We start from the raw sequence: 13723 nt of genomic DNA on the forward strand, positions 1-13723 counted from the left end.
CACCCGTGGCAGTAGCACCTCCAGGAATCATGTTACTCAACTGGTTGAAGGTGCTGCTGAGATATTTGTACACCCAGACGGAGAATTTTCTGGAAATATTCCAGCTTGATCTTACCATCCCTTCTGATTTCCAAAGGTCAGTGATGTTGCAGCCACAGATGAAAAGATAACGTCATCGTCTATCTGCAAAGCCATTGGGACAGACTCAGCTGGTGACGGCGGTGGCGGGTGGAGTTTATCACCTCTGATGCAAGCTGATAGTAGCCACGGCGGACAGCCATTCACATTAAAAAATATTTATACTGGACAGCACTGAAATGTAAAAGACTTTTTTCAATTTATTGTCTCTCTTGTGATTTTTACTGTGGTATCGAAATCAAAGTGTCAATGTTAAAAAAAACAAAAACATTATCAACACTGGGCAGGAAGTAGCCTGGCTAACACCAGACCATGTCTCAATCTCAAAGATTGAGGTAGGGTCTGGCGAGGAGCCTTTCATTTCCTCGTATTTAAGGCGGGATCAACGAATGTCGATCAAATGCTTCTGTACGCTACTGGACAAACTTACAGCCAATCATATCAACGATAGACAATGATGTATTCAGAGCCTGTAGGTAGCAGCGTGAACACATCCTTTTTATGAAGCAAATCATGTAGCTTTTTTCATGCACTGTGGGACTGCTCCATGGTTCTGCCCATGGAAGGCAGTACTGGAAATCTTTGAAAAGGGGCTTCACGAGCAAGGACCACACTACCAATGAGATATGTTTGACAAATTTATTAACAAGATTTGAATGAATCGTTTGTGCTCTTGATGTGGTGTGGGGAGGCCGTATAAAGGATCCGCTGCTGCGCCCGGGCAGCGAGGACCCCCTTGGAACCTATGAGAAAGGAGAGAAGAACAGAAGGAGAGGGCGGGGGGGGGGGACTCGAATACGAAAACGAAAGAGGAGGAAGAGGGTTAGGCTGGTTTATATAGGAGCCGGAAAGGGTGTAATTGGGGTGTGTTCCCGCTCCTGAAACTGCGCTTCACAAGCTTCGATTAAAAAAAACTCTGCCATTATCTCCACAATTATGTCTGTTAGGGAACAAATCACATGTGCCACCAGGCCTGACTAAAGCTGAGCTTCAACTGATGTTTACAGGTTTACATAACTGGAAGAGTTCACATAGGCCAGAGTTTACAGAATAGTGTAAACTTATGACAGAGACTGGTGCTTTTGAAAACATGATTGTCAGGGTAAATAATAATTCAAACAAAATAAGCCAGACATGGAAGACTTTTATGACTTTTACTACAACATCTTGAGAGAGGGTATAGGATGTGGATGAACAAAATATGTATATGTCTGTGTATGAATAAGTGCAAAGTATGTATAGTTTATGAGTGTACAAGAAACATAAGATACTAGGTAGGGTAAATGTAGAGCTGCCTTTTTTTTTTTTTCTTTTCTTTCTTTGTTCTTTGTCTACTTGTTGATTGTTTTGTGGTTTGTTCTCTGTCTGTTTTATTTTTTTTTACAACTTTCTCAATGACTGAATTCATTATTGTACTTCAGTGTTAAGTGTGGGTTGTCCTCAGTTGAAATTGATGAACATTTAAATTACAAAAAAAAAATTCAGTTATTAAAAATAAATGCTAAGTGTTATTTTACATGCAGTATGTGTATTATATATTTCTTCGTATACATGCAACAATGTGATTGCTTTTTTTGATCTATTTGTTCAGGCATTTTTAATCTTCTATACTGTCCTGTGCCCCTGCACCATTAATGATGTAAATTCTGTAAAACTCTTTGTATCTAACTGCGTACAACAACTCTCTCTTGATTTACCTCACAGCAGAAGTGTAAAAGGAGAAACATGACTGCACTTCCTGTTTTTTTGTGTATCTCCATGTTCAATCTGCAAGTCAGGATGAACTGGTAAACAAAGTGAATGTCAAAAAATAAAGTTACTTTGACTTATCTATGCAAGTAGGCAAAATTAACATTTAGTACCATAAAATGTGTTCACATTATACTCTGCAGAGCTTTCTAGCCTCTTATAGCTCATAGTCTTGGTTGAGTCTTGGTTTGTAATTCAAGCCTCTTCCATCAGCTGAAGGCGTCTCAGGAGTTGTAAGAAACCTACAGTATGTATTCACCAAAGGAAAAAGAATAGTTAATCGTTATTATGTTTTATCTCATAATTACAAGAATATATCTCAAAAGATCTCTTCCTAAACCAGACTGCAGAATGTTTCTCTCATCTTCTTCCTCCTTTCTAATAGTTGAGAAATGTGTTCAAATAAGGGCATAGTGCCAGTCTGAGGGTTTGGCCACGGTCAGTCTTTCCTCTATAAAAATGCCCCTTCCTCCTTATTGTATCCATTTCATCACCTCCTAACACTGAAAAAACAGGGTGAAGAGCTTCCGTCAGACACCTTTCTCCAGCGAAGGAGGTAAAATATTTTCACTTGGTTGTATTTAACTTAACTCTAAAGATTAAAGTAGCAACAAGCTCCGGTGCAAACTAGAATTTACGCAGCTTTTAGGGGATTTAATGGATTCTCACATGTCATTTGTCAAAATTTCAAATGTTTTTTTAAGAAAAAGTGTATACATTACAATCAAATTAAATCCTATGGAAGTCCAGAGTGGCTGTTGTTGCCATTATTTAAAAAAAATATATCAACACTGTGGGTTCCCAACCCAGTGCAGGCCTGTATGTGGTGACAGCATGACAAGCAAGTTGTGCAAGAGTGTGTGTGTGAAATACTACACAATTTGGATCACAACACTGTCTATTTGACAGCTTTTGATTAAGTATGCAGGCATCACTCTTTCCATTGGTGTTGTCCCTTAACAGCCCTGCACCTACTTTACACTACAAGTGCGTATGATTACACCGCTTCTATCATGTTTTCCTGTCAAACATTATACACTGAAGGAAAGTAGTATGTTGAAAGTCTGACTGTAAGCATTTTAATGTGCTGATGCCTAGGGCTGGGTGATTATGGCAAAAATCAAAATCAAGATTAATTGAACTTTTAACCTCGATTACGATTAATGAACGATTGTCTCCACCCTTGATGAACAATTATTTATTTTCACAGTTTCTTTTGTTTTGTATTTTACACATGAGGATCTTTAGGGGGGTAAAATAATGCTGTTTTAAGGTGTGACGCTGTGGTTAATGTCTAGTTTACTTGATTAGAACTATGTAAAGATCATGGTTTGGGTTCAAATGATCACTGGAGACAAGTTTTCAAATTCCTTAAAGATATGCAACCTTTGCTGTCATGGCAACAGTGAACACCACCATTAATTGACATGAGCAAGATTAAGTCGATTAGAGTCTCTAAATGTCGGTTTCAATTATTTTTCGATTAATTGCCCAGCTCTACTGATGCCATAATGTTAACATGAGAACCTCAGCTGAGCATTTAGTGCAGCTGATCAGTTTTTCAAGTCTGTCTTAAAAGAGTCAGGTGTCTAAACAGTAAAAATCTGTTTACTTGCTGTAATCATTCTTCCTGTTCATACTGACCATTAGAAGATCCATTCATAATGCACTTACTTGATTGGGGACAAAATCTACAGTCCTCCTCCTGTGCAAAAATGTATTTAAGAGTTTATCTGCAGTTAATGTGAAGCTTCAGCAGTCCAAATGAGTCAAATTAAGTAGATGTATTTTGATGTCTTTTTTTGTCCCTCTTTTTGTTACTATACTTCAACCACAGCTCAACAGGGAAACACAAAGAGGGAATTTGATGCTAAAAAGTAAATGTGTCAGATATCACTTGATATGACTAACTCAGACTGCTGGAGCTCAATAGAAGCTTCACACAAATGACTGCATGGACACACTGTGAATTTCGGCCCCAATCACTTCCATTGAAAGCACATTTAAAAGGGATCCTTTACTGGCCAGTATAGACAAGAGGAATGATTACACCAAGGGAAACCTCTTTCACTGTTCATTGGACACCTGACCGCTGTTTTAACACACACCGGAAAAACTGGAAACCTGTCCTTTAAGTGCAGTGAGTTGGACAGCTGATCTTGGCCTTTCCTATGTCACCATCCTCAGGCCAAACTTTACTTTTTTTCATCTTAACATCGTAGTGAGATCTGCGCACATGCAGGGGGGGCAGAAAACAAACCAGAAGAACTGAATTTTTGTGACAAATGGTGATGATCTTTAACTAAGTCCAGTACAAAAATTCTAAAATACTGCATTAGAAGATAAAATCCTTAAAGTCCTTAAAAGTATAAGACGTAAAAGTACATATATATGACATTATTAGATTGTTTTACGGTACGGTCTAGACCTGCTCTACATGTTAAATGCCTTGAGATTACTTTTGTTGTGATTCGGCGCAACATAAAAATAGATTTGATCACTTTGAGCCATGAACAGTTATTTAAATAAAATAACTGACATTATTCCCCTCTAAACCCAAATATACACATCTGAAATGTGACGAGGGGCCCCAACTAGGCACTGTTTGTATGACTGCCAAAAAGGTCAGGAAACACTGATGTACATTTCGCACTGTGTTGTGTTTTATGAGTTTGTCATAAGTTTATGTCATGTAAAATCTTAATTTGTACAGATAAAATTTGTAAGTAAAGTAAAAGTATCTTAAAATTGTACCCAAGTACTATTAGTTCTTGAGTTAATGTGCTTTGTTACTTTGCTGAAATGAATAGAAAACACTAACTACTTCTTTAAAAGTTAGATTGTAGAACATTAAATGCTGACCTTAATGACTATTGCGTAATTCCTCAGCAGGTTTTCTCCAGGTTTGCAACCTTCACTGAAGAATTAACTATATCTTTAGTGGGGTTTATTTTGTTGCACATTTTGATATATTACATTTAAATGTGAAAAGCCGAAGTTTAATCAGTGTTTAAACTATATACTGTAGGTAACACATGGTAAGTGGTGTTGTGTTCTGCGCTTAATAACAGAAAAGACATTCACATACTTCCTCTTATTATTCTAATTAGCCCTGTTTTACTAGTCTTTTTGAAGATACTTATTGTTAAAAGTATCGTCACTGTGCTCATTAACATGATCTGTGTGCAGATGGCTGGCCTGTGCTGGGTGGTGGTGGGGCTGGCCGTCTTCCTGTCTGCTGAAAACTGTTTGGCTGCTGTGGACCAGAATAAACTTGCAAGAATTGTAGATGCCATCTTGAAAGAGTGAGTTAACTTTTGAATCATTCACTGAAAGAGTTTTAGGTAATGCTTATGTCATAGATCCTTAATTTTATACTAATGTCCTGGAAATTGAGTAATTTCAGAGGTATTATCAATGATTTTTTATAACATTTCATGGACAAGATGGTAAGAAAAAAGTGTTAAAGTCTGTGTAAAGTAAGAATAAATATGTGTTCTGAGTTTGACATACCACAGAAAAGTGTGTTGTTAACCACCCTGCCAAATGTGAATGATTAAAAAAAATGCGAAATATATGAAATTAGGCTTCAAAGTTGTGTAAAAATCTGCCTCTTTCTCTGCTCTCAAACTCTGTGGGTGTGCCCGCCAAGTTCACTGAAACCCCGCCCCCTACCAAGTATCACCTGTCAATCAAAGTCACCACCTCTACCAGAAACATGGACGCTACGTCTGAGAGCTTTCTGCCGCTAGCTCGGCGGCTAACTCGGCAGCTAACTGGCAAACTGTAGACTGTAGTAGTAGTAGTGTTAGATGTAGTAACAATAACTGGCCACTAGGAAAGGTTAAGCACTGAGGAGAGCAGACTCTCGGTCTTATATAGTAGGGGAGGGACCAAGATCACGTAGGCACGCCACTATGTCACGCCATTACCCGTTTTTTGCAGGCTCAGAAAATCAGGAAAAATGAAAGGGTGAGAAGCAGTTTAAGGCTCTATCTCCACAATTCAGTACTGCATAGTTATCAGCCTTTTCACATGTTTTCTGTAACCATTTTACAACATGTATAACATGTTTAGAAGTAAATAAATGAATTGACTTTACATGGACTTTAAGTTAGTAACTACCCACTCATTGTATTTGGGTTTGTTGGTAATTTACACCATTGATAGTTCTTAGTTTTCAATGTGTAGTTTTTTGTGTCAAACTTATATTTGCATATTAGTTTTTTTTCCATCCAATCATTTCCTAAAAGCACAACAGTTTCTTCTTGTAATTTGGAAGTAAACAGGAAATGTGCTCATAGAGTTTTTTTTAAGAAACAATCTAACATGTAGTTTGACACACCAAACTAACAAAATATAACAAAATTCAATATAATTCACCCCAGTACACCACCACCACCATCACCCACTATGACCTCAATAATAAACACAGAGTGGAATTATCAACTTTTTGACAACTTGAAAAAAGTATAATTTATGGAAGAGCTGTTGGATTGATTAAGATTGCACAGGTGTACCTAATGACTTGGTCGGTGACTGTGTATATATATTGCCAAATGCAGCAAATGTACAAATGTTCCACACAAAAAAGTTGAGCTAATTATCCATGGTGTCCTTTGTTTTTCTATCTAAATGTAAGAATTTGACATGGAAAAGTAGAATTCAGATTGATTGTATCCTGCAGAGGACAGAGAAAGACAGTAAGAGTGCCACTTAGTGGTCAACTTAGGTTATTGCCTTACACATCAATTTATGAAACAACTCATTTTGGGTTCTACACCAAAATATCTAAGATACATGGCTGCATGTTGTGTATGTTTTTTGTTTTGGCAGGTATGGAAGACATGCCATGTTCAGTCTGGCTATAAGGATCCCAGACAATCAGAACCAGAACATTAACCAAATCCTTAAGCAAGTCTTCAAAAGTGACCCTGGTAATGATGTAAAGAAGAAGATCAACAATGGTGAGGTGTACATTGGCAGCAGGGTGATTGCAGCTAAAGTTCTCAAACGGTCCAAAGGAAGCACAGATAATGCAGAGTCACGTGTTGTGGACCACTTGTACCACTTCACCAACCGTTGCAATCCTAACACGAAGGATATGTTGCTTTTCTATGTTTACTCCTCCCCATGTGTCGAACAACGTTCAAATCGCCATAACATCCTCCGAAGAATAAAAAACATTCAGCGCTGGAATAGTTTTGCTGTTGTCTTTTCTGGGATATACAGACCCAGAGATGGTCTGCCCAGTACTGATCAACAACGACGTGGAGCCCTTCAGCTGCTTGGGATGTCAATTGGCCTGAACAACATATTCCGATGTCACGGACCTTGTGGTCGGATGAAGTGCTCATGCTGCTCCTGTGGTACTCAAGTTGTAGACTATTGTGTTTTAGATGACACAAAACTATCCACTGCATCTATACAGCCTAATGGAAGCAATAGAAAGAATAATTTCGGTCAGGGTGGCAGTGGAAAAGGAGTGGGAATGGGCAGGCCCAGATGGGGAATAGGCATAATAGTGAACAGGCCCAGATGGGGACAAGGAAGACGAGCAGGCTGGCCCAGATGGAGAATACGCGGAAGATTGACATGGCCCAAATGGAGAATACGTAGAAGAATAAGCTGGCCCAAATGGAGAATACGCATAAAAGTGAGAAGGCCCAAATGGAAAATAAGCAGAAGAGTGTGCTGGCCCAGATGGAGAATACGTAGAAGAGTGAGAATGCCCAGTTGGAGAATACGCAGAGTTTGCAGACCCAGATGGAGAATACGCATAAAAGTGAGAAGGCCCAGGTGGAGAATACGCAGAGTTTGCAGACCCAGATGGAGAATACGTAGAAGAGTGAGAAGGCCCAAATGGAGAATACGTAGAAGAGTGAGCTGGCCCAGATGGAGAATACGCAGAGTTTGCAGGCCCAAATGGAGAATACGCATAAAAGTGAGAAGGCCAAGGTGGAGAATACGCAGAGTTTGCAGGCCCAAATGGAAAATACGTAGAAGAGTGAGCTGGCCCAGGTGGAGAATACGCAGAGTTTGCAGGCCCAAATGGAGAATACGCATAAAAGTGAGAAGGCCCAGGTGGAGAATACGCAGAGTTTGCAAGCCCAGATGGAGAATACGCATAAAAGTGAGAAGGCCCAGGTGGAGAATACGTAAAAGAGTTTGCAGGCCCAGATGGAGAATACGCAGAGTTTGCAGGCCCAAATGGAGAATACGCATAAAAGTGAGAAGGCCCAGGTGGAGAATACGCAGAGTTTGCAGACCCAGATGGAGAATACGTAAAAGAGTGAGCTGGCCCAGGTGGAGAATACGCAGAGTTTGCAGGCCCAAATGGAGAATACGCATAAAAGTGAGAAGGCCCAGGTGGAGAATACGCAGAGTTTGCAGGACGAAATGGAGAATACGCAGAGTTTGCAGGCCCAAATGGAAAATACGTAGAAGAGTGAGCTGGCCCAGATGGAGAATACGCAGAGTTTGCAGGCCCAAATGGAGAATACGCATAAAAGTGAGAAGGCCCAGGTGGAGAATACGCAGAGTTTGCAGACCCAGATGGAGAATACGTAAAAGAGTGAGCTGGCCCAGGTGGAGAATACGCAGAGTTTGCAGGCCCAAATGGAGAATACGCATAAAAGTGAGAAGGCCCAGGTGGAGAATACGCAGAGTTTGCAGACCCAGATGGAGAAAACGTAGAAGAGTGAGCTGGCCCAGATGGAGAATACGCAGAGTTTGCAGGCCCAAATGGAGAATACGCATAAAAGTGAGAAGGCCCAGATGGAGAATACGCATAAAAGTGAGAAGGCCCAGGTGGAGAATACGCAGAGTTTGCAGGCCCAAATGGAGAATACGTAGAAGAGTGACCTGGCCCAGATGGAGAATACGCAGAGTTTGCAGGCCCAAATGGAGAATACGCATAAAAGTGAGAAGGCCCAGATGGAGAATACGCAGAGTTTGCAGACCCAGATGGAGAAAACGTAGAAGAGTGAGCTGGCCCAGATGGAGAATACGCAGAGTTTGCAGGCCCAGATGGAGAATACGCATAAAAGTGAGAAGGCCCAGGTGGAGAATACGCAGAGTTTGCAGGCCCAAATGGAGAATACGTAGAAGAGTGACCTGGCCCAGATGGAGAATACGCAGAGTTTGCAGGCCCAAATGGAGAATACGCATAAAAGTGAGAAGGCCCAGATGGAGAATACGCAGAGTTTGCAGGCCCAAATGGAAAATACGTAGAAGAGTGAGCTGGCCCAGGTGGAGAATACGCAGAGTTTGCAGGCCCAAATGGAGAATACGCATAAAAGTGAGAAGGCCCAGATGGAGAATACGCATAAAAGTGAGAAGGCCCAGGTGGAGAATACGCAGAGTTTGCAGGCCCAAATGGAGAATACGCATAAAAGTGAGAAGGCCCAGGTGGAGAATACGCAGAGTTTGCAGGCCCAAATGGAGAATACGCATAAAAGTGAGAAGGCCCAGATGGAGAATACGCAGAGTTTGCAGGCCCAGGTGGAGAATACGTAGAAGAGTGAGCTGGCCCAAATGGAGAATACGTAGAAGAGTGAGAAGGCCCAGATGGAGAATACGCAGAGTTTGCAGGCCCAAATGGAGAATACGCATAAAAGTGAGAAGGCCCAGATGGAGAATACGCAGAGTTTGCAGGCCCAGATGGAGAATACGCAGAGTTTGCAGGCCCAAATGGAGAATACGTAGAAGAGTGAGAAGGCCCAGATGGAGAATACGCAGAGTTTGCAGGCCCAGATGGAGAATACGCAAAGTTTGCAGGCCCAAATGGAGAATACGCATAAAAGTGAGAAGGCCCAGGTGGAGAATACGTAGAAGAGTGAGCTGGCCCAGATGGAGAATACGCAGAGTTTGCAGGCCCAAATGGAGAATACGCATAAAAGTGAGAAGGCCCAGGTGGAGAATACGCAGAGTTTGCAGGCCCAAATGGAGAATACGCATAAAAGTGAGAAGGCCCAGATGGAGAATACGCAGAGTTTGCAGGCCCAAATGGAGAATACGTAGAAGAGTGAGCTGGCCCAGATGGAGAATACGCATAAAAGTGAGAAGGCCCAGGTGGAGAATACGCAGAGTTTGCAGGCCCAAATGGAGAATACGCGTAAAAGTGAGAAGGCCCAGATGGAGAATACGCAGAGTTTGCAGACCCAGATGGAGAATACGCAGAGTTTGCAGGCCCAAATGGAGAATACGTAGAAGAGTGAGCTGGCCCAAATGGAGAATACGCATAAAAGTGAGAAGGCCCAGGTGGAGAATACATAGAAGAGTGAGCTGGCCCAGATGGAGAATACGCAGAGTTTGCAGGCCCAAATGGAGAATACGCATAAAAGTGAGAAGGCCCAGGTGGAGAATACGCAGAGTTTGCAGGCCCAAATGGAGAATACGTAGAAGAGTGAGCTGGCCCAGGTGGAGAATACGTAGAAGAGTGAGCTGGCCCAAATGGAAAATACGCATAAAAGTGAGAAGGCCCAGATGGAGAGTACGCAGAGTTTGCAGGCCCAGATGGAGAATACGTAGAGTTTGCAGGCCCAGATGGAGAATACGTAGAATTTGCAGGCCCAGATGGAGAATACGCAGAGTTTGCAGGCCCAGATGGAGAATATGTAGAAGAGTGAGCAGGTGCAGGTGGCGCAGACCATGGGGTCGTAGAGTTTAGTTAAATTCTGGGAAAATGTGATTCACAGAAAATGTTTGTCAGAACCTCAGAACAAATCCACTTTAACTAAGACCGACTCATTGTGCTTAATAATGGGATTAAGAATCTACAGCCATGCTTGTGGCTGTGTTTACTCAACCACAGCGCTGCTTTGAGCTGAATGCTAATGCCAGCATGCTAACATGCTCACAATGTCAAATCTATAATATGTACTATTATCACCATTTCAGTTTAGCGTGTTAACACTTAGTTCTTCAATGATGTGGTCATAAAGTAAAATATTAGACAACTTAAACTTTGGAACTGATGATGGCGCCAGAAGAAAAGTAAAGGCAAGCAAAGTTACTGCAGTCCATCCAGATTGACCAAAGTGGTGAACTGTAACCATATATGACAATCTAATATCAAACTTTTTCATAGTGATTTTATGCCTCCCATCTAAAGCCATATTGTTTGTTAAATGTTAACACCAGTGTTGAAATGTTACCAATGTACGAGTGTTTTTTATTAATATTATCTTCACTCACTAACTTCATCTGGTAGTGGACTGCTAAACACTCAGAGTCATGTGACAAACCATGCTCACTCCCATGTTATATTTTAATGTTAAGAATGATAAGTATGTGAATAACTAATGATAATACAGTTTAATAAATATAATACAAAAAATAAGAAGCAACATTTTTGCTTTTATGTTTCAGAAGGTAGAAACAAACTTGTAACAAAATCCTAGATTGATCCCAACTCTGAACACTGTCAGAACAAACTTTGTTTTAATTACTAAGGGGCCTATATCTGACCATGCTCTCAGTGTAAACTTTCAGTACTTTAAAAAAAAAAAAGGGTTTTGTAGCAATATTTTGTGTTTACTTTACCCTGAATTAAAGAACAAAAGTTATCTTCCTGTCCTCAGTACTTACAGACCTTATATCATTGTACTCTGTATTTCTGTAAAGCATTACCAAATCTCTCAATATTTTGCTTTTTTATGATTAAAGCTTGGCTAAGCATCCATTCTGGTCTCTGTGTCTTTCATTTGCTAAACTGTGGATGACGACATTATAATGTTTAACATAGTTTTGAGTCTGTAGGCCAAACAGAACAAACAGGTGTCGTCCCACTGAGCTAACAGACTGACAATGGCATAGAGAACCGCCTCTTTACACACTTTCCGTATACATATTATACAAGTAATTTTATACTACACTATATAACATCATAGTGAACTATAAAACATATGTTATAATAACACCAGTACACTACACATACTAAAAACCACAAAATATATCAAACTGCAGTGGTGTGTGAAACCAAGAGAAATCAAAATAACTAATGGATATATTGTGGATTACAAATAAATAAAACCCAGAATATTTAGTAACCAAGGGTCCCATTACTTGTAAACCCCTGAACTTGGTAACTATGTGCTAAAATGCCTAAATCTGTCACACAGTTCTTTCTATATTGATGTAAACCCACTCCAAATTAGGCACAGCAGCTAACATAGCTAACAGACTTAGCAAGCTAGTGCAGCTTCACTCAATAAAGAAATTACAAAATAGCAACTCACTGATAGCCAGTAAACATGACAGGAAAACTAAATAACTCAACATGCACTTTGGTTTGAGAGTATAGACAGTTTCATAGCTTAATAAACGCTGTTTTCAGTACATACCACATCTGAGATCAGCAGCAAAAGAGAAGAGGGGACATTTCCCGGTCACTATATTTACCACCACTGGCCACTGGAGGGCGTTCAATTACATTAAATGAACGGAGCTTTAAATAAGGAGACATAAATTAACCTGTTTAACAAGAAAATGGAAAACAATATAGCTTGCTTGTGAAATAAAATAAATACTGAATGAATACAGAAATACATTTTGATGAACTTCATCAGTCTATAACAACACTGTTAGACATACATGAGAAGAAGAGAGAGTGTCTAGTTGATATGTGTGTCTATAATATTTATAATTTATTGTCATCTCCTCCACACCAAGACGTTTGAGGTTTTCAAAGTAGCAAAAAAAAAAGAAGAGTAAAGTTCAAGACTTTTTTTATGTTCATTGGAGTGACACCTACGTCCTTATGTTAGTTATACTTAGGGATAAAGCCAGTGATGCATTGTTTAAATTGTGATTGATATAAATGTACCTTACAAAAATGTCGTTCAGTAGGCTACAACAAGTTTTGATTCACGAGCAAGGACCACACCACCAATGAGATACTTTTTGACAAATTTAATAACAAGATTTGAATGAATCGTTTGTGCTCTAGATGCGGTGTGGGGAGGCCGTATGAAGGATCCGCTGCTGCGCCCGGGCAGCTAGGACCCCCTTGGAACCTATGAGAAAGGAGAGAAGAACAGAAAGAGAGGGCGGGGGGTGGGGGGACTCGAATACGAGAACGAAAGAGGGGGAAGAGGGGTTAGGCTGGTTTATATAGGAGCCGGAAGGGGTGTGTTCCCCCTCCTGAAACTGCGCTTCACAAGCTTCGATTAAAAGAAAAACATTTTTATCATAATCATATGGTTATATATTTATGTTTGGACTATCAGAAATATAACTACCCAGAAAAACAACATTATTTTATTTTGAATACCACGTATTTGAAGCGTCATTGGTAGGCTACAACTCTAAATGTGTTAAAGGTTTTTTACAAACATTTACGCCTTGCAAGGGAAAAAAAGCAAAAATGTCTTTTACTTCATCCTTTGAGATGTGTTTTGTCTTTGTGAGTCAACAAAACAAGTCATTGTATTTTAATGTAAAATATGACAATATTATGTTACACTGAATGATACACATGACCCAAAATATTGATTAAATGTGATTCCTTTAGCAACAACAATAATGATCCTATGAGAAATTATCGGCAGCAACAACAGTATTTTTTAAGTTAAAAACTGTATAAAAACAGGATAAGATGTTTAAAATATTTACAGTACATTAAAATGCCATAAAATGATAATATCTGCTATTAATACAACAAATAAATATTATTTGCATGATTAAATGTTATAAACTAGTGAAAATATCACGTGTGTTTTTGCCACCCAAGAGGGCAGTTGTATTTTGCCAACCAGGAGGGCACTTTAGCATGGTTTTTGCCACCCAAGAAGGCAGTTTAGTGTGTTTTGCCAACTAGGAGGGCACCTTAGCA

General features: G+C 40.0%; 1 protein-coding gene across 1 annotated transcript; it reads left to right on the plus strand.

The window, feature by feature from the left end:
• The first annotated feature begins 2384 nt into the window (after positions 1-2384).
• LOC133987151 (uncharacterized) lies at positions 2385-8049 on the plus strand. The gene is made up of 4 exons (XM_062426418.1): positions 2385-2443; positions 5077-5192; positions 6724-7609; positions 7891-8049. Exons 2-4 carry the CDS (start codon positions 5077-5079, stop codon positions 8047-8049), a joined length of 1161 nt encoding a protein of 386 aa, XP_062282402.1. The 5' UTR covers positions 2385-2443.
• Positions 8050-13723: the final 5674 nt, after the last annotated feature.

Source organism: Scomber scombrus, chromosome 2, assembly GCF_963691925.1.
Source record: "Scomber scombrus chromosome 2, fScoSco1.1, whole genome shotgun sequence".
Lineage (NCBI taxonomy): Eukaryota > Metazoa > Chordata > Actinopteri > Scombriformes > Scombridae > Scomber > Scomber scombrus.

Bases quoted from the DNA above. Each gene is read 5' to 3' on its own strand.
- LOC133987151 (XM_062426418.1), top strand. From the start codon at position 5,077: ATGGCTGGCCTGTGCTGGGTGGTGGTGGGGCTGGCCGTCTTCCTGTCT. The intron at 5,193-6,723 runs GTGAGTTAACTT...TTGTTTTGGCAG, and splicing joins GTAGATGCCATCTTGAAAGA to GTATGGAAGACATGCCATGT. The intron at 7,610-7,890 runs GTGAGAATGCCC...GAAAATACGTAG, and splicing joins GATGGAGAATACGTAGAAGA to AAGAGTGAGCTGGCCCAGGT.